This window comes from Cygnus olor, chromosome 15 (genome assembly GCF_009769625.2).
Source record: "Cygnus olor isolate bCygOlo1 chromosome 15, bCygOlo1.pri.v2, whole genome shotgun sequence".
Lineage (NCBI taxonomy): Eukaryota > Metazoa > Chordata > Aves > Anseriformes > Anatidae > Cygnus > Cygnus olor.
The window spans coordinates 14,902,967-14,922,531 of record NC_049183.1 but is presented as its reverse complement, the minus strand read 5'-3'; the positions used below and the strand labels follow the sequence as shown (position 1 = coordinate 14,922,531).

At 61.1% G+C, this 19,565-nt stretch overlaps 2 protein-coding genes across 5 annotated transcripts in view; both read right to left on the bottom strand.

Moving 5' to 3' along the window:
• RAI1 (retinoic acid induced 1) overlaps window positions 1-19,565 on the bottom strand; it is a 72,535-nt gene that overhangs the window by 19,177 nt on the left and 33,793 nt on the right. The gene's annotated exons all lie outside the window — the stretch shown is intronic.
• On the bottom strand, window positions 174-19,553 carry LOC121078498. Its single transcript, XM_040574756.1, has 2 exons — window positions 18,988-19,553; window positions 174-15,250 (listed from the first exon to the last, which is right to left on the bottom strand). Exon 2 carries the CDS (start codon window positions 2,015-2,017, stop codon window positions 836-838), a length of 1,182 nt encoding a protein of 393 aa, XP_040430690.1. The 5' UTR covers window positions 2,018-15,250; window positions 18,988-19,553; the 3' UTR covers window positions 174-835.

Here is a 19,565-nt window from a genome sequence, read left to right as displayed (position 1 = left end):
GGGGGGAAAGGCAGGAGCCGAACGGCGGCGTGTGGTAAACACGGTGAGTGGGGAGATGGCAGGGGCAGCCTCCTCTGCCCACACGGGACCATGGGTGAGACCCCAACACGGCTTTCCATAGGGTTCCCCCCCCGAATCACAGGCAGCATCCCCATGGGAAAGCGGGGCACAACTGGGACTGACCCCCTCAGCCTCGGGATTGCGTTTCTTTTCCTATTTTTTTTTTTTCCCCCTTCCCTCAAACCTCCGCATCTCTCCTCATTCCGCAGGCGCGCCCCCGCGGGTGTTTTCGTTCTGGAGGGCTGCTGGGTTATTGACTTGCTGGCGCTGCTCTTCCCTCTCGCAGGTGTATCTCAAGTAGTCGCCGTAAATAGCAGCGAGCCGCGCACCCGTGGCGGCGTGCCGGTGGGTCGTGCTGATTAGGAATGCGGTGCCAAAAAAAATACATAAGGGGCTTGTTTCCCCTCCGCACCGCCGCTGTGTTTGCGGGAGGACACGCCGATGCCCCGGATCCTGCTGAGGTCTTTGGGTGGGGGGATGCTGGAGGGGCTCTGCTGGAGAAAAAGACACTAAAATGTCCAAAAGGGGGTGTCCAGAGCAGGCCTACGCTCTCCTTCCTGGAAAGGAGAGGCAAGCACAGGTGCCAGCACTGTGCATGGGATTGCCATGGCCCTTGGTGTCCCTCGGTGTCCCTTGGTGACCCTCGCTGTCCCTCCGTGTCCTCTGGTGACCCTCGGTGTCCCTTGGTGTCCCTCAGTGTCTCTCGGTGGTCCCTCGGTGCCCCTTGGTGTCCTGCGATGAGCTCCAAGGCCATCCAACACCGGGATGCTGAGGCTCACAGCTTTCCAGCGCCTTGCTCCAGCTTCTCCCAAATCCCGGAGCACCCCAACCCAGCCTTGAAAAACTGAATGTTACTTGGCAGATTCAATCCCCGAAGGTACAGCGAGTCTTCACATAAAAAAGAATAAGCAGGAGAAGGTGAGCGCCCGGGACCTCCACCGGGCAGATAACATGGCAAAGTCCCGATGAAATCGGGGAGGAGGATAAGCTGGGTTTTCCCCTGGGCGAGACACGGAGCAGTGCGGAGGACTCGGAGGATCCACAGGCGCTGTGACGTGGCTCCACGTGGCCGAGCTTCGTGCCCTGGCACCGCCGGCAGGAGCAGAGCCGTGCGTCGGTGGCACCGCTGCCATCCCCCAGCTGTGGCACCGTCCTGGCTCGACCGTGGCCACGGGGAGCAGGAGGCGAGCTGGGGCCCCGCGGCCATCCCCGCTCCGTCCCGCTGCTGAGCTAAAGCAGGATGAAAACCGCCTGGCAGCCTCGGCCGCTGGGAGCCACGCTTGGGGACGCTGCCATTAGCGAGACGGCCAATTGTGCAGCCGTCTGGCGTGAGCCGGCGTTGATTGAAAGCTCGGGGACTCGCTGGCACTCCCCGCATCCGATCCCTACAGCCGGCAGGGAGGGCAGAAACCCCTTCCCCTCGCCCCGATGCCCCAGACATTTCCCATGCCCTAAAAATCTCCGTGGCTCCCACCCGCTCCCCGCACGGACACGGGGCTGCCGGACACGGGGGTGGCAGGGACGCGTCCCCCGGTGCCCCCCGAGCCCCCCGCTGCCCCCGCTGCGGCTTCCCCGCAAGGTTTGGGATTCCCACGGGTCCCGGGGCTGAGCGGCCCCATGATGTCTCAATTAGGGATTGTGTATCGCGCCATTTACATATGCACAGCCTGTAAGGAGCGGAGTATAATTTCTTTATAAAGCTTCTTTGACACGTAGGGTAGCTCGCCTTAATGAGGGGGATATTCCACAAAGATCCGTTACTAATGGGCTTGAGCCGCGAGCAGACGCCTGCCACGACCGCAGCCAGAACCCAGCCGGGGTCCCAGTGACCCCCTGGCTGGGCTGGGAGGGCTCGGCCTGCCCCGCTCCCCCTGCCAGGGACAGATTTTGGGGGTTCCCAATGGTTTCTTGGCACTGCAGCGTGGTGCTGCCTCTGGCTCCCTGCCCGATCTCGCATCCCCGCGCCTCTCCTGCCTGCCCCTGCTTTGCCAGGAAGAAACCCTCATGGGTCTCAATGAGAGCGGTAACCCAAAGCCCAGCACATGGAAAAACTGCCCGACCCATGCCAAAAGGCAGCGTCGCCAGCTCCAGGAGGGCAGTTTCAGGCCAGTGCCGCTCCAGCATCCCCTGGCGCCCGCGTGGTCCCTGCCCAAAGCACCGAAAAGACCAACACCCCCAGCCCTGCTTCGCAAACAGCCCCTGGGGAGCAGCTGGGGCCAGTCACTACCACGGTGATATTTTTAAAACGCAGAAAAGGCCTTAAAAAAAAAAACAGATTCCTGCCAGGGAGCTTCACAGGGCCGCTGTGAGTCCTTCCCTGCCGAGCCCCAAGAAATTCAGTGCACGGATCCAGCCCTGCCACCCCCCCAGCCCCCGGGACCCCCGTTAGGGGACGGTGCCTCGTTAGCCCCCGCGTGGCCGCGACTCGTTTGCGGCTCTGCCCCGGCCACCTCCTCGCTCGAGGGGAGGCGCGGTGCGTCCCAGGGCACTGTCACAAGGTATTAAGCCGCGGCGCTAAAAATAAGCACGGGCAAAAATAACCAAGGAAATCGCAGTCCCTGCCTACCCCTGGCGGCAGAGCCCCCGCCGCCGCTGCGCAGCCTCGGCCGGGGACGCGCGGCGGAGGAGAGTGGCTTCGGCTGGGTTTGATCGAAGCGACGCGTTTTCCCCTCCCTCCGCCCCCGTCTCGAGCCGTGCCGAGGAGCAAAGCCCGCAGCCGCGGCGGGGGAACGGTGACGAATCCTCCCGGGAGGCGTTTTTCTCCTCGAGGTGGTGCTGGGGGACGAGGCCGCGGGGCTGGAGGCGAAGAGACCCCCGGCCACCACGTGCCCGGCCGTCGAAGGACGGATGGATTTGGGTACTGGGCGGCGAGGTGCGACGGGCAGCAAGGGGCTGATCCGTGTCCCGCAGCCGTCCCCGTCCCTGCAGCTCCCCAAAACCCATCGTGTTCCCCTCGCTCAGCCCCCCTGCTTGCTGCTCAGGACCGGGGAGCATCCCCTCCTGGGAGATGTCTTGGGCACTGCAGCCACCCCGGTGCCCGTCCCACTCACAGCGTGCCCCTGACTGGGTCCCACGTGGCCATCAGGGATGGGGACACGGCCCTGGTGGCCCTGGGGGAGCGGGGGCCAGCTCCTCGCGTGGGATCGGCCCTGCGCCCGCAGCCAAATGCGTGCGTCCGCCCTGGTGCCTGCGCTCCGGCTGGAATGAATGCATGCACATACCTCTGCCTCAGCATGTGTGTTTGCTCTTCTCTTCCGCGGCTGTGATTGATTAAAGGATCAGGGACATCTGAGAATGGAGGCAGCAGCGGCAGCAGCAGAAGCAGCTCCCTTTGGACTTGGAGAGCTTCCTTGCCTGCTGCTTGCTGCTGCCGTTGCCTGTCAGGCAGCTTTTAATCAAGGTTTGCTTATATCTGCAAAGGCCTTTCCCAGAGGGATGAAGGGAGGAAAAGAGGGGGGGAGAGTATATTAACATGCCAGCCACCCTCCCTCTCCCTCTCCTTTGTTTATGGAGAGGGTCAGTGCTTGGAAACGTCTGATGGGGACAGGGAAAGGCGCTCTGGGGGTGCTGGGGGGGCTGGCGGTGCGCAGCGGCTCTCCAGGTGCCGTGCTGTGGCTGCGGGTAGGACGGGCACTGCATCCGGCTAGGACGTGCTCAGTGACAGCGACGGCACGTGGAGGGGGCAGGACCTGGTGGCCTGGGCTCGGTGGCTGTCTCCTGGTGGCCCTGGACACGTGGCGTGTCTCCAGCGGGTGCTGCAGTGGCACGGCGGGGACACAGGGACCATGCTGGGCATCCCCAAAAGGGGGCATTTCAGCCCGGTGAGACCAGCACCATTCATTAAATAAGATCAGGGGAACCCAGGCTCTGCCATCCATCCTAACCCCACACAGGGACAGGGTCTTCCATCCTCCAACAGCCACAGCCACAGCTCTGGGGTGGCCCCATCATGACACCCCGTGTCCCTTCTGCACAGAGCACTTCAGCAGCAATACCAGGGCTCCAAAAGGACCAACACCACCCCGTAACTGCCCCGGAGCAGCCCCAGGGATGGGTTTGGCCACGATGCCGGGATTTTGGCACTGCACAGCCCCGGCAGCAGCCGTGGGTCGCCCTCCCCAAGCACAAACTGCAGCCTCCGAGCGCATCGGCACCGGTCCCGCCTGGCAAGCGGCGCGGGAGGACGGGTGACCCCAGCCCCCGTCCCCCCCCATCGAGCGCGTGTCCATCTCTGCTGCTGCTCAAGCGCATCACTTAGGCTCTCCATGTTATCTTATTGCTCAGCTAATGACCTGCTAAAAGTATTATGTGAAAAACCGCACTCTTAGCCAGCCATTAAACTGGTTAGGACCAGCGGGTCATGCTTTATTGCTTTAATAACTGAGTTTATGAAAGGTCGTCTCATAACTGATAACATGCATAATTTTTGTAACTTAATTAATGCTGCTAATATACTGGAGTCTCCATCAGCTGCTGGTGCAACTGATGTGCAGTTTGCATCCCGAGCGGGGCCGGTGAGCGCAGCCCGGGCACGGCTCTACCCGGCTGGCCTTGCCCCGCACGAAGGTGCTGGGGATGCTCCAGCCACGGGTCTGCCGGGCACGCTGCTGCCCCGGGGCTTTGGCTCCAGCCCCGGCTTGCCCACGCGGAGCAGGGTGCGAATCCTCGCCCAAACCCTGCCACTTCTCCGCCTCGGAGAATCGCTCGCAGAAATGCTCTGGATGGGAAGGGGATTGCTGCGAGCACGCAGAAGCGGGGAATGTGAGCAGACCCCAGCTCCAAACCCAATCTGGCCAAAACCTGCGGTGAGGATAGAGAAGTGACTTCTCCACCTCTCCTGCGCTCAGGAGCCAAGGGTGCTCGCACGACCTGCAGCTGGGGAGAGTTTTGCCCAGGAAGGATCAAAGCCTTTGCACGACGGGAGTCGCTCCAGCAATCCCCCACATCCCCACCTGAGAGGGGAATTGGGCAGGAGTCAAAGCCAGCAAATGAGCTTTGCCCCGAGGAGGAATTTGGGGCTGTGCCCACGGTGGTTTCTGTGCTGGGAGCACCGGCACTCATCCTTCTTCTCCCCACGCTGCTCCGGGAAGCCGGGCTGGCACGGGGCAGGCTCCCGGGCACTGCACATCAAACACAGCCCCGCAGAGGTAAATGTCACGGAGCCGGCCGCCTTTCTTCCCAGCCCTGTATTTTTTAAGGACAGCCTCCTTGACAAGAACACATTTTTCTCATTAGGAAAAGGTAAAAAAAAAAAAAAAAAAAAAAAAAAAAGAAGGCAAACAGCTTCTCCCCACCGGCCAAGCGCGCGCACACCTGGAGGGCTGCGTGCGTGCGAGGGGAGCGGGGAAGCTGCCAACCGGAGGCATTTTCCAGGGAGCAGAGCTGGGCCCTTCCCCTGCAAAAAATGTAAATAGGAGCCCAGGTGCATGCGGCGTGCGAGTCACTGATATGCTGCCACCAGCAAATATGGTGAGCTGCGAATCCCCAGCACCGCGCACCCAGAGCTGCGAGCGCGAGCTGCTCCAGCCGCCTGCTTAGTTTTGCAAATTCTTTCCTGCTGGCTGAGAAAAGCCAATATGTCTGCTGCTACCGTTACATCGCAGTAATTGTTCAGCACTGGTTATCATCCTGCCAGAAAGGCACGAGCTACCGCTGGGGCACTCTGCTTGCTGTAAATGCAGCTAGATGATTTCCTAGCAAATGCAAGTTTTCCAAGGAAGTGGGTGGAATCTGCTTGTCTCTGATTAGACAGCTCGGGTTTTTTGTTTTCCTGGTGCTTTAGAGAGAAAGGGGAAAAAAAAAAAAAAAAAAAGAGGCATGAAATATGTGGCTTTCCATCCCCTCTGCCCTGAAACACAGGCTCGCACGCATCCCGGCGATGGTCCCCCTGGGACGCGCAGCTTTGCCCGCACTCTGAGCAATGATCCTGTGGAATGAGGCTATGATCTTTCATCAATCACCGCCGAGCGCGTCTCCCTCCCTCGCACACGCGCCGTGCCCGCTGCTGGAGCACGCTCCTGCAGCTCCGCGTTCCCTCCCGCCACCCCAAAAATAAAAGGGCAGGAGGTGGGGACGGAGCCCCCCGTCACGGGCAGGACCCCCGCAGCCCAATGGATGGGGATGGGAGGAACCCAACGGTGCCGGGCAGCACCCCTGACGTGGGATAACGCGAGGGAGGTGGGATCAGGATGAGCCCCGGGGCAGCAGGCAGGCAGGTAGGTCTGCCCCCCCGCCCTTCCCGGGGAGGAAAAACGAGGGGAAATGAAGATTTCCTGACGTCTAGGGGCTCAGAGACCTTGCCGCCCGTGTCCATCTGGCTCGTCCCCTCTCCCGGTGGCGTGCTCCCGCGGCCCCGTCTATCTGTGAATACCAATTATGGTTTGGGAGAATGTATATCTGAGATGTGCAAATACAAAAGGCAGGAAATAAAAGTCATCTCTTACTGAAGAGGAGAGGTAACCATGACTACCTGGGACCTCATTTAAAACTGTGCCGGCCGCAGGCTAAAAGGCAACGCTTCCTATTGTTATACACGTTTACGGAAAGCTTTGAAAACCCGAACCCCCCTCAAAACCAGCTGGGAAGTAAGAATGGAAATGAGAAACGGAAGGGGGGGGGAGCGAAAGATATTTATTTCTGTTTGCGGGCTGGTTCTGCATCCCCCCCTGCGTGAACCCAGCCTGCGAGCTGGAACTTCAAATGAGCATCGCGGAGGGAGCAGCAGCGCCGGTGGCAGCGCCATCGCGGCTCCGGCGCCACGTGGCAGCGCGCCGGGGGCTCGCACGGCACCAGCACGGCCACAGTCAGAGCACCGGGAGGGCATCGAGCAGCAAGAGAGCCCGCGGAGTGCTCCCACCGCCGCCAGCGTGGCCGGGATGCGCCGGGGGCTTGGTGTCCCTCGGTGCCATCCCCGGCCCCGCTGCAGCGCGTCTGCTTCCCAACAGGGCCGGCTCGAGCGTTTTCTGCTTTTCCTTTCCGAGCAGCAGCCGAACAAATGGTGAGGAGTGAGTAATGAATCCCCCGTCTCCCCGCACAGACGCCCTTTGATGGTGGCTGTGAATGGGGCATTGACGGAGCGGGGCCGGCCGGCGCAGCACGCTGCCCGCCGCCTCCTCCCCACCTGGGCACGCCGCGCCGCCGGGGGCTGCACGCCGGGTCCTGCACCCTGCAAGGGGGATAAAAGCCTGCGGGAGGTGCAGGGCTGGCACCCAGCCTGGGAAGGATGGGAACCACCAGGATCACCGGGCTGAGCCTCCGTGCAAGCTCGTGTGCTGGCCTTGGTGGCCACAGAGACATCTGCTTGCTCTGACTTTTGTGTAAGCGCGACCTGGGCCATCCATCCCAAAGACCTTAAAAAGTCTCACTCAGAAACCAGCCGTTATCCCAGCCTGGGCATTGCACCGCTCTCAAGTACTAATTTAGCAACAAATTCCCCATTTTGCTGCTTGGTTCAAGAGGCTGCAGCCTCCAAAAGAGGAGCTGGAGGAAGCGAGGCCGCGCCGCAGAGCTCCTGGGCTGCCACCGGCTCTTCTGATGTTTTGGGGACCTGTGGGGGACGGGATGGGGACGGCCCCCCTGCATCAAACAGTGCTGGGGAGGGACGTCCCCGCAGGGCCAGGGCACGGGAGCTGGTGGCTCCTGCACACCTGGGCTCTGCCGGAGGCACCGTGGAGATCCCCCCGGGTGCCGGGCAGTCGCCGCTCCAGCCTCAGCCCGTGTGATGCAGGCAGCGTGTGACGAACGTTCCCCTCCCTACACACGCAGATTCCCTACCCACGCACAAAGCACGGATCAGTGCCGGACGGCGCCGCAACGCTTCCCCATCAGGAAAAACATAAATCACCTGCAATAAAACCCCGAATCGGAGATGCGGTGGGTGGGGTGGCGCGGGACCTGCTGAGCTCCTCCCTGATGGGGACGGGGAACCCGCAGTGCCTGGCGGTGCGAAACCATCAGGATGGTGCAGCAGCGGGTCCTGCTGCTGTATGGGGTGCAGTGAGCACCGTTCCCCAATGAACCCATCCCTGGAACCCTCCCAAATCCTGATCCTGTGCAAGCATCGCAAAACGCTTTGCCAGGGTGGGGAATGGTGCTGTAGGCTGGGGTGCCGGCGGGTTTGGGGCAGATGGGTGATGTCCAGTGGTGCTGAGCACCCAACCCCGCTCCCATCCAGCCGGTGTGAAGCCTGGCACGTGTGCGAGCTCGGAGCACGCTGGGCACGTGGATGTGCCCCTTCACCCCCAGCACCCCGGGAAGCTCCCGCAGGGCCCACACCTCGGGCCACACACCCGGGCTGCAGGCAGGCGCCCAAGACAGGAATTATGGTCTGTACAAAAGACAATGACAGTGAATCTTGTTACTGGCTTTTCAGCAAACGTAATTCCTTTTTATTAGAAAATTAAAGGGTATGAAAAGCTTTCCAAGGCTGAAGAGCTGAAATGTGCTTTCATAAAATATGCGGCGTCTGATAAAACGGATTTCCTTGTCTGCCTGCCCCGGCCCCCTCCCGCTCCCCGCTGTTATTCTGCCCGGTGAGGTGAAGCCTTTTGCCAAAAAACTGACCCTACCCTGGCCGCCTGCCCCCTGCTGCTGCAGGAGCACTGAGTGGAGCCCCCTGGGGACCAGCGCTGCCCCCGGCACCCCGGTTGCGAGACAACCACCTAGCTTGTGCCTGCTTGAGGGTCAGTTTTCAATTTTTTAAGCCAAATAAAACTCTGATGGGCAGTTTATCCCCTCCAGGGCTGCAGGTAAAGGCTGGTGAACGCTCCCCCAAACCGTCACCCCAAGCGCAGCCATGACGATGCACTAATTACGGGCAGGAGGGCAGGTAATGAGAGGCAATGTCGGACAGCAAGACACAGAAGCTGGGTCACTAAGGTAACCTGAGGAATCTCATTTTCTTCCCTTTCATGTTTCTCCCTCATGGTCTTTCATCGTTCCCAGGGTCCAGGCCAACCTAGCAGGTTCCCAAGCACAACGGTGCCCAGGGTGCGCCCACGAGCGCGGCAGTGCCGGGGCGGTGGCAGAGCTCCTGGCTCCATCTCGCCAGGGCAAAGCGTGCCTCGACAGCCCGCCGCGGGCACGGCCGGCAGTGCCAGAGCCTGGCTCCATGCTCGGGCTTTGCGTCTCCACCCAGGGCTTTTCCCTACGCAAGTCCCCAGGGATGAACGCGTGGAGACGGCCGCAGCCCTGGGATGGCGCACGGGGACCTCGCCGTCACCACCGTGCCGATGGGCGCAGGTTGGCACCCCCCTGCCGTTTGTCACCTTGTCCTGGTGAATACACGAGAAGGTCCCCAATGTCAGCTGGGAGCAGAGCTGGCACTCCTAGCCGCTGTCCCCAAATGACTCCGCGGGGACACTGGGGTGACACAGGGATGGGGACAGGCCAAGCAGCACCGGTGCCCACACTGCTCGCGCCGCGGCAGCGTGCGTCCCGGCGTGCCCCCTCCAAGTGGCACTCTCACCCCTCGTGCCGCAGCAGCTTCTCCTTTGCTCCCCGTCCCCTCCCCGCGCCGCCGGCAGCGCCATGCGTGCGACCGCGTGCCGGCGATTACCACAGGAAGAGCTGTAACGCTACAGCGAGCCTCCGCGCTCAGCCCTGCTACAAATCAGGGTCAGCCGGCAGCGCTGTTAGACAGAGCCTGCCTCTACGTGCTCCTGCTCCTAATGCCTTCCCCAGCGCGCCTAACGGGGACGCAGAGCAGAGCGGGGCGGCCAGACGGCGGCTCGGTCCCGCTGCCCCCCCCCCGGGGGCGGCTGCTTCCCACCCCGGATGGCCCTGGGTGAACGCCGCCGAGGCACGGCCAGGGCGTGTTTTCTCGCCGGCTCGCTCCGGTTTTACCTTTAACATCTGCAAATGCGGTTAAAAGTTTGCTGAGCCTATTTTTAGAGCCTCTCACCACATGCCATTTCTCCATCGTGAGACAGGAAATGCTGATGAGGTTGATCGCCACGGAGCTGCTTTCTCCTCCCCGGACGGCCCCGAGCGCCTTCGATCCGCTCGGTGCAGCGGCACCGGCCCCGCGCCCGCCCCGCTGCGGGGCCGCATCCTGCACCGGCAGCCCCGTGGCCCCAAAAACCCTCCTCCTGTCCTCCAACCCCACCAACCCCGCAACCCCTAACCTTTCGCTCTCCCCATAAAGCCAGGCAGGCGTTGCTGACCTGAGTGCCCCCATCTTGCTTCGTGCCTCAGTTTCCCCAAAGAGACCCCAGGAGCGGTGCCAACGATCCGGTGGGATGCGGGGACGTGGCGGCACCGGGCACGGGGGTCTGCGGGCACCCAGCCCCCTGCTCCCACTGCCCTGCTTCGTAGGAAAGGATCCGGAGCTGGAGAGGAGCCCGGGTGCCCCGCCAGGCCGCGGCCCTCGTGCTGCGTGCCGCAGCCTCACGCCTGGCTCCGTCGCGCGGTCCCAACAGCCAGCGAGGGCGGCTGGCGCTCGGCGGCACGGGTACCTGCTGTTTGAATGTCAACACCTCATTTATACATCTTGATTGGCTCTCATCAGCCATGCTGCGTTACACCTGATTGCTCCGAGCCGGCGCGGGGTGCCAGACTGCAGCGCGTAATTTCATTTAATTGGCCCTCCATCCCAAGCAAAATAGAGGAATAAAGAAACAATAAAGCAAACACCCCCCCCCCCCTAAAAAACATTAAAACCGCTGCATTTTTAGGGTTGTTTTCCCGTTGCAAATGGAGGGGCAGGAAGGGGATGCGGGGGGCTGTGGAAATCCCCTCCCCATGGTGCCGGTCCCCACACGATGCTTTGCCAGCCCGCAGGCTCCCTGCGCCCGCTCTCCCCCTTGGCCCGTGGCAAGCCCGCCGCGTGTCACGCTCGCCTGTGCTCCTTCTCCTGCACGTTCTAGCAAACCACTGAGGCTGAAATTTCAATTAAGAAGGAGAAATAATTACCCGCCGCTCCACATTTCCTCTAAAATGGTAGCCAATGCCAGCAAGCCGAGTCATCGCCTCCCGCCGCGTCCTGGCGCGGAGCGGCGGGCTGGCATCCCGGTGACATTTTCAGGATAATGCCGGCCAGCGGCCGCTTGCTGGTGGCCACTGACACAGGGTCTGAGCCCATGGGCCCGTGGGGGGCACCTCAGGCTCCCCCCGCCCCCAGCTCTGTTTTGATTTACCCCGCTAATGGCCCAGCCACCCCATTTCTTGTGTCGTTTTATTGTGGCGCAGGCAGAAATAAAAGGGGAGCGAGGCTCAACAGGAACAAACCCCAGTGGGGTTGTAAAGGGCACAAAGCCCTTTTGGGGAGGCTGCAGCATCCCGCAAGTGTTCCTCTTTGTCAGCCAGCCCATAATGGCTGGGGTAGCCCCACATCCAAGGCACAACCCCACTGCACGTCCCCCTGGTCCAGCCCCGGCCAGCACAGCCCGAGATGCAAATGCGAACCCTAAGCAGAGACAGATGCCGGCCGATGCACAGGAGGCTCCACCATCACCGATGATGAAAGCAGGGGCCTGAGGCTGTATGCACCTCGAAGGGCAGCGGTTCCCATCCCACGTGCAGCACCCCTGGCCTCGAGCCCCTCCTGCTCCAGCCCAAATGCCCCCCGGGCACAGAGCAGCAGGAAGCACGGCCTGGCGGGTGCTGAGCCCAGCGCAGGGGGTGCTCAGCGGGCAGAGGTGCTGGGGAAATGGGTGCTCCCCACACCCAGACAGATACAAACACACCACTGCCCAGCAGCTCGGCGGTAATCTGCTTGTGCTATCATGTGCTCCGGTAGCCGTACCTTGAGTGAATAGTAATTACGCTCCGGCAGCACCGGCTGTCCAAGGAGCTGAGCGCGTGCTGCAAGGATTAACTGCGTAACGAGCTGGGGTGGTGGGCTTGGTGCCCCCCGAACGGGACCCACCCTTCGTGGTGATCTGTGCCAGCACCGCAGAGACCCAGTGGTTTATCCTCTGTGACCAACAGGGACGGGGGCACGTCCCCTGCAGGTCCCCACGCTCCTCTTCCCCTAAGCCTGAGGCTGGAGTGGGGACAAAGGCGAGGGCTGGGAGCCCCGTGACCCCCGAGGCAGGAGCCGCAGGAGCCCCGGGCAGCGATCACAAGAGAGGAAAGCAGCAACCTCAGGCTGCAGATTAACCTCGTGCTGCAGACGCGGAGGCAGGAACCTCCCGGGGCTCAGCATCTTGCTGGAGACCACACAGGGAGCCCGCAGCCACCACCACCGCACGGGGACAGGTCTGCGGTGCCCGGAGCCCCCAGGGGACCCCAGCACGGCCACAACCTGGATGGAAAGCGGGGGCCACGCGTTCAGCCCCCTCGTCCCACATCCACACGAGCCCGGTGGTTGCTGAGGGGCTGCCACGCTGCGGGAAGCGGCGGCGAGGCCCCGAGCGAGTTTCGGTGCACTTCCCTTGACTCGATTCCCAGCTCGGCGTGGAGGAGACCTGAATTGGCCGGCAGCCACGGCGCTCAGCTCTTCGTGTCCCTCCAGCTAGACACATTCCTCAGCACTGCAGCTAAGTGCAGCACAGCCTCCGAGGCCTTCACCCCTCCTTCAATGATAATTTATGCCCCCTGACCCAGCTCCCCCTTTTAAATCAGGCTGATCAATAGAGAAATCAGACAATCCTTTTAAGAAACTATCTCATCTGATCCTTCCAGCTAATGATCCCTGCTCTCCTCAGGGCTGCTTGCAGATACGTAGCACGCGCTACTGGGGGAAGCAGCAGGGAGAGGGGGGGAGGAGAGCCAAAGAGCCAAATTCGGTTTTTACCCAGCCGATGCAGAACCAGCAGTGGCACTCCTGGTCTGCAGGGGTGTCAAAGCAGAGATGCCAACCCTGGGCTTTCCAAACAACGTCACGCCTTCAGCCCTTGTCCCTTGTGGGACTCCCAGTTCAACCCATTATAAAAGCTGCGGGGACTGGGACCTGCTGTCGAGGAGAGGCTGAGCCGGCTGGGAAGAAGCGGGCGCAATGCCCGGCACAGCACCTCTGCTCGGAAGTGCTTGGGAAGAGAAAGGCTCGGCGAATTTATACAGCCAAGCCTCCAGAAGGGCTTTATTGACGACGGCTGCATTTCTATTTAACTGGCAAAGTAACGGGGTTAACCAGTGGAGAGGGAGGCATCAGAGAACGCTTTAAGTCTTCAAAGTAAATCAGCTCCTGGAACAAACGCTCTCGGTAGCCAAATGTCCCCTTCTCCTTTGTGTGCGCAGGGCTTTTGACATTTATTACGCCGCCGGAGAGCCACCCGCAGGAACCATGCCTTTCTCTCATCTCAGGGCCGCTTCTCACCCCGGTGTGCTCTTACCAGGCTGCACCCCGTGCCAGCCGCCTGCCGTGGGGCTGCTCCATCCCCGTGCCCCCATCCCCTTTGGGACCTCACCCCGGGGGTGACGCTGGAGACAGGACGTGGCCGGGGGCTCGGCACCCTTGGAGCGGCTCCGACGTCCCCGTCACCGCTGCTGCCACCCGTGCCCTGTGTCCCAGCCCCGGCTGCGGGGCCAGGCAGCGAGCAGGCGAGGCAGGAGGCGAAGGCAGCGGAGCCGTGCCGCAGCGCACCGCGGTGCAGGTCCTGCCACAGCAGTCACAGTGAATTACAGGGTATTAGAGCCCCGCGCCGTGCCGCTCGCGCAGCAGCAGTCACGGTGAAGGACATGCTATGATAGGACTACGCTCTCCTCCAGAGAATACAGTCGCCGGGCTGGTGAAAGGTGGCGGTATTAGCAGGAGCTGTAGATCCTACAGCACTGGTCATGGTGAAGGACACGCTGGTACAGGACTAGCTGGTGCTGGGGTTTAGGCACGAAGGACGCCGCGCATGGGGACGGCCGTGCCTCGCAGCAAGCTGGGGGACAGACCACGGGGTGCCTGTGTGCTCGCCAGCCAGCGGCCATAGACATTTTAAATTAGTCTTTCCTCCTGCATTTAGCACTTCATTTCCATTCACCCTCTCCACCTGGGAGCCTGGATGGTGGGAGCCGAGGTAGCCCAGCTTGGATGGGACCCGGGGATGCCAGGGAGCGTCCCCGGCACACAGGACACGTGCGGTGCCCGACCTGCCCTCCGCAAAACCTGCACGTTAGCGAAGACTGGGAATGGGAAGAGGCTCCCTGACACTAAATGTCCCTCCCCACCGCAGCACGAGCCCTGAGTGCAAATTTTCGTCGCTGCCATTAATGCGGCAGGAGCGGTGTCCCCTGGTGAGGCATCGAGCGGTGACTAAGAGGAGATGACAATGAAGAGGAGGAAGCAAGGTCTGACTGCAAGGCAACAAACCGAACCCCGGATCGGGTTCAAAGGGATTTACCAAGGACGTTCCCCCCCCAAAACAAGCCGGAGCCGTGCAGCCAGGCTTGCACTGGCCAGGCTTGGCTTTGCACTTCTAGCATGGGCTCCGTTTGGGTGCAAATCCCGTAAATGCCCCAGGGAAGGGGAGAAAGGCTTCCCTGCATCAAGATGCCAGGACAGAGCTCAAGCCTCTTTGGCAAAGTACACGCAGAGCCTTCTGCACGGCCCCTGCAGATAAATCTACCCCGCTGAAATGTTCTCAGTGGTAAATGTGATAGAAATTGTGAACAACTTGACAGATCTACGCGTATTTACGGTGCTTTGGCACCAGGGATACAACCAGTGGTGATTTTTTGCTCTGATCCACCACTTGGGTGTAATGCAGCCGCAACAAACCCATCCGAACGCCTCTTGTTTCAACCAAGGCAGGGATCCAGCGAATTCCCCACAGAGCCAGAGCAAGACTTTGGGCCAAATTAATCTCCGACGGATCTCCATCAACTTCGCGGAGTTACAACCACAATTTGGCCCATTCCTGCGATGTAAATCTGTTCATTCTTCTCCCAAACAGTCCAACGATGGCCACGTTTGTTAGCGCAGGAGAGGGACGCATCCTTCGGGAGGGATCTCTGTGGGTACCGCGCCAGCCGTTCCCGTTTTTATTTCCTTCGCTGCCTGGGATAAAACGCGAGCGAGGCGGTGGCTGGTGGGTCTGGAAGGAAGCAGGAATTTCCTTCTGCCCTTCCCAGCCTTTTGATAGGCAGGTGGGGATGCGAGCAGGAATAACTCAATCAAGACAGCGCAATTTTTAATTAATTGGTGGATCCCTTCACCGGCTGATCGCCTTGGAGACAAAAGGGAAGACTCCTTTAAGACTTGTGTGTGCCTGGTACTCTGAGCCTCCCCTTTTCACCAGCGGATCTTTGGTCTTGAGAGCTGCACAAAAGGAAGAATTCCTTGATCTTTTGCCTTGCCTTTTGCTAAGGCACATGAGGGGGAGCTGGCTTAGTGTTTTTTTGTTGTTTTGGTTTTGTTTTTTAAGGATTTCTTTCTGGTTTTTTTTGGAGAACACTAGACCTCCTCCCCCAAAACGCACACAGAGAGGGGTGGGAAAAGGAAGGGAAAAAAAAAAAAAAAGGAAAAAAAAAAAAAAAAGGAAGAGGCGGGGGGTGAAAAAAAAATAAAAATCCCTCAAACCAAAGACCACAGAGCATTTCTCCCTGCTCTGTCGACACCTCCTGCCCAGCCCGCTCCATCCCCAAGGGGAGGGAGTTGAAAGGTTCAAGCTACATCAAGCGGTGAGTAATGCAGCGGGAGGCTCCCGCGCGCTGCTCGGGGCCAGGCTCTCGCCCCCTGCAATTGCTCCCCAGCCCGCGGCGGCTGCGCGGGGGCCGGGGCAGAGCACACCCCCCCCCCCCCCTTGCTCCCCCCTTCCAAGTGCAAGTGCGATGCAGGAACTTCACAGGCGGTGAGTGACACTACAATTATCGATTGTCGGCTGCGAAGGCTTGCTCTCGCCTCCCCCCCTCTTCTCACTTGTTTTCTTATGTGCAGCAGAGTGCCAGCCTTCAGAGACTGCTGCTGTAAAAGGCTCGGATTGACAGGGTGTCAAGATATCCACTGCCCGTGGCTGCTCACGCTGCCTTGCAGGGGGAGCGGGAGCGCGCTGCTCCAGCTGCTGGAGCTCGGTGATCTCCCAAATCCAGAAAGGAGCCCCCCCTGCTCCCTCCTCCAGTGAGATGCTCTTGAGCCACCGGCAGCTTTAACAGCCTCAGCCTGGATCTCGGATGCTGGGCTGGAGGAGAAGCCGTGAGCCATGACAGCGGGGTCTGCCTGCCCAAAATGAAGGTGCCCGGGATGATCGCCGCATCGCAGTGCCCGTCTCGGGAGGGCGAGAGGTGTCTGGGACAGCCGAGGTCACTCGGCGAGGCAAGGACGGGGACAGCAGCCACAGGCACCGAGCTCCCTGCCCGCGCACGCTGGTAAACCTCCGAAGTCATCAAAAGCAATAGGAGCTCTGGCACCGGAGCAGGTTTTGGCCCTGGCACCGCGCGGGCTCGGAATTAATGGATGGGACTTGCTCGGGCAAAAGCTGCAGAAAGACCGGGCGCATCCGCTGCTGTTGGCACCGAGGGCACGGAGGGACCAGAGCAGGGGCTTTCCTGGCAAAGACGGGCAAAGCAGCAGCTCCAGGTGCCCTCCCAGGTCCTCCGCTGAAGGTTGGATGCCACCTCGGGCCCCCCATCCCCCTGTCCCTTGCTTGGCCAGCCACCCCATTACAAAATGGGGACGGTGACCTGCCCACAGAGGGTGTTGCAAAGCCTGGTGGCATCTCGGGATCACCGCTAAGTGCGACGCAACAGAACCAGAGGCCTGAAATTAAAGCTGTTGGTGTCGACACCTGGCGATGGGAGGACTGGGACAGATGATGGAGAGCCTGCAGCTCCTGGTGCATCGCTGCCAGGGGCAGCGCACGGCTCCTGGGGAGATCAGCTGCCCAGGGGAACTGCTTGGCCTCCCCGCGTGTCCCCCGCCAGAGAGCATCCCCAGCGCTCGCTGCTCCCCTTTTCCTCCATGGAAATCCCAACACAGCTGCAAAAGGTTTCCAGGCCTGGGAGGGGGACGGGGGGGCAGTAAGGACCTGTCCCCAGCAGCTTTCTGCTAAAACCTGGGGACAGCCCCCACCGCCCTGCAGTCACAAAGATGCTGCCACCCAACGGGACCCAGCACAGGGAGCCGGGGGTGATGAGACCCCATCACAGGGCAGCCCCATCTGCAGGGCCCCCAGCCGGTCCCCATACCAAATTGCTGGGCGATGGAAATGGCAGGAGGAGGGGGGACTCTCACCTCTCCCACCCGGCACCCTGGGCATGCAGAGGGGCCGCATGGCTTCGGCACAATGCCTGTCCCCTCCGGGTGACACTGGGGCTGCAGACAGCACCCTCGGGTCCCCATGGGCCACGCGGCGGGGCTGCATCGCACCCTCTGCACGAAGCAGGCTCACAACCCAACCCCCCGATCCCTAACCCCCCCCGGGCTCCCCACTATTGCCTCAGTCCCCAGCAGGATCCGTCCCGCAGCCCGGGGGTCCTGCGCAGATGACAGCCACCCGCAGCCAGGCTGCAGCGCTCCCCCCACGCCGGCTCCGGGGGGGTCTCATCGCTTCCTTGGGCACAGCGCATCCATCAGCAGCCATCAAGCCCACCCTGGGGAGCCCGGCATGGGGGGGCCAGGGGTCCTTACCTGCCCAGAGCCATGGGGGGGTGACAGAGGGACGGCATCGCACCCAGCCCCGGCGCAGCCAGCCGCATGCCGGCCCCCCCAAAGCAAGAAAACAGCGCGCGGCATGAATAACAAAAGCAGCGATCAGTAAAGGCTCTCCCAAGAGGCTGTAAGTTCTTCAATTAGAGCTCTCATTATAGGAACGAGAAACTCCACTCTGTCTTCTGTGCGGCTAACACTTTTTTTTTTCCCCTCTCTTTTAAAGAAAAAAGGGAGGGAGGGAGAGGAAGGCTGCATCTCTAATGCAACAGACAGGTCTGCCGAGATTCACTTTGGCTCTTATTTTGACTTTCATCTAAAAGAGCTGCCCTGGGAATCCATTAAGTCCAATTTAAATCGGCTCTCCGCCCTCACGGCTTCTCCCCGCCTTCGCCCCCCCCCCCCCCCGGCTCCCTTCTCCCCCTCGGATGCAAACAAACACAAAAGCGAGGCCACGCAGGGCGAGCAGCGAAGGGCAGCCACCGAAGGGCACCCCCGGCGCGGGTCCAGAGCCTCTCCCCGGGGACCGCAGCGCTCCCCGGGAGGTCGCTTCCATCTCCATCTCCATCTCCGTTTCCGCACAAATAAACACCCTCCCGGAGAACCCCCGGCCACGCTCCGCTACCTCCCCGACCCCACCAGCACCGCCGACGCCTTCGGGTGGCCGGGAGGTGCCAGCACCCGCTCGCTCTCCCCGTCCCCACGCGCCCCATCTCCCCCCACGCGCACGCACGGGCGCATTTTATTCTCGTTTTATTCTTTTCCCGTACGCTCAGCCGGCTCCATTAAAGCAAACTTCCCCCGGCTATAACCACGCGCTTCGCTCCGGGTTTTTCCCCCCGCGGGTGGCACGCTCGCAGGATCATTTCTTCGCCTTCTCAAGCCTCCCCCCCCCCACTCCCCAGCCCGCAGACGCACGCACACACGCAGCCGGCGAGCGGGCGAGGGACAGACCCCTCGGCTTTCATCTACGACACAGTCATTCAAGCTCCGCTTCTGTCGTATAAGCAGTTTTCCAGCTCCCCCCGCCCCCTGCAACACACACGCTCTGCATTGCATCCTATTCATATGTTTTCAATCATTGCCATTTCGGTATTTAAAACAAAAGCGCACATGCCCCCCCCCCCCCCCCCCCCGGCATGCTCCGGTTCGGAGAAGCGAGCCCTCTCCCCGGGCTTGTCAGTCCTTGGCTGGTTTGTTTGTTTATTAATGTCAGCGGATGATTTTGGTATAAATTTGCCGTGGGAGAAAGGGAGCGGGAGGGGATGTGGAAGTCCCGCTGCGGGGCTTTCCAAACGCACAGCCAGATGTGCGAGCCCCGTGATCGCTCGCCTATCTGCTAGATCCATTGCTCCTGCCCCGCCAGCCCGCTGCCCACCGAAGAAAAGAAAGAAAATAGATCAAGTTCTCACGTGCAGACAACGGCGGGGGCAGCCAGGCGCCTGGCCGCGGTGGCACCGCAACTTTTGGAAGTCTAGCGGGGTGCACGCCGCCAGCTCCCGCAGGAAAAGCAGCCCTCCCCTCAAAGCCTCCCCCTGCCCCGTTTTTATTTTAACTTCAGGAAAAGTCGGAGGCAGGACGAGCAAAACGCATCCATCTCCTCCCCGCGCAAAGGCACAAACATCCCGAGCCTCAGCCCCTAGCTTTGTTCCGACACCCATCCGTCGGCAAGTCAGTGGGGTTTCTGGACCGGTTGCAAATTTCTTTATTACTTCCAGCAAAGCAAAGCAGCCCCCTCCCCTGCGGGCGCCGCGGGCAGGACACACACACACACGCACACGCACACGCACACGGACACCCCCCGCAAACTCCGCGGTGCCAGCACCGTGCATCCATTCGGTCGCCGCGGCACACGAGTTGCACAAGGGAAAAATAAACCCCGGAGAAAGCCCCGTCCGCACAACCCCCCCCCCCCGCCCTCCAATCCTGCTGCAGCTTCGATAAAAAGACAGAAAAAGGCAAAAAGCACAAAGATGTAGCTTGCAACAAT

Bases quoted from the DNA above. Each gene is read 5' to 3' on its own strand.
- LOC121078498 (XM_040574756.1), bottom strand. From the start codon at position 2,017: ATGCGAGATCGGGCAGGGAGCCAGAGGCAGCACCACGCTGCAGTGCCA.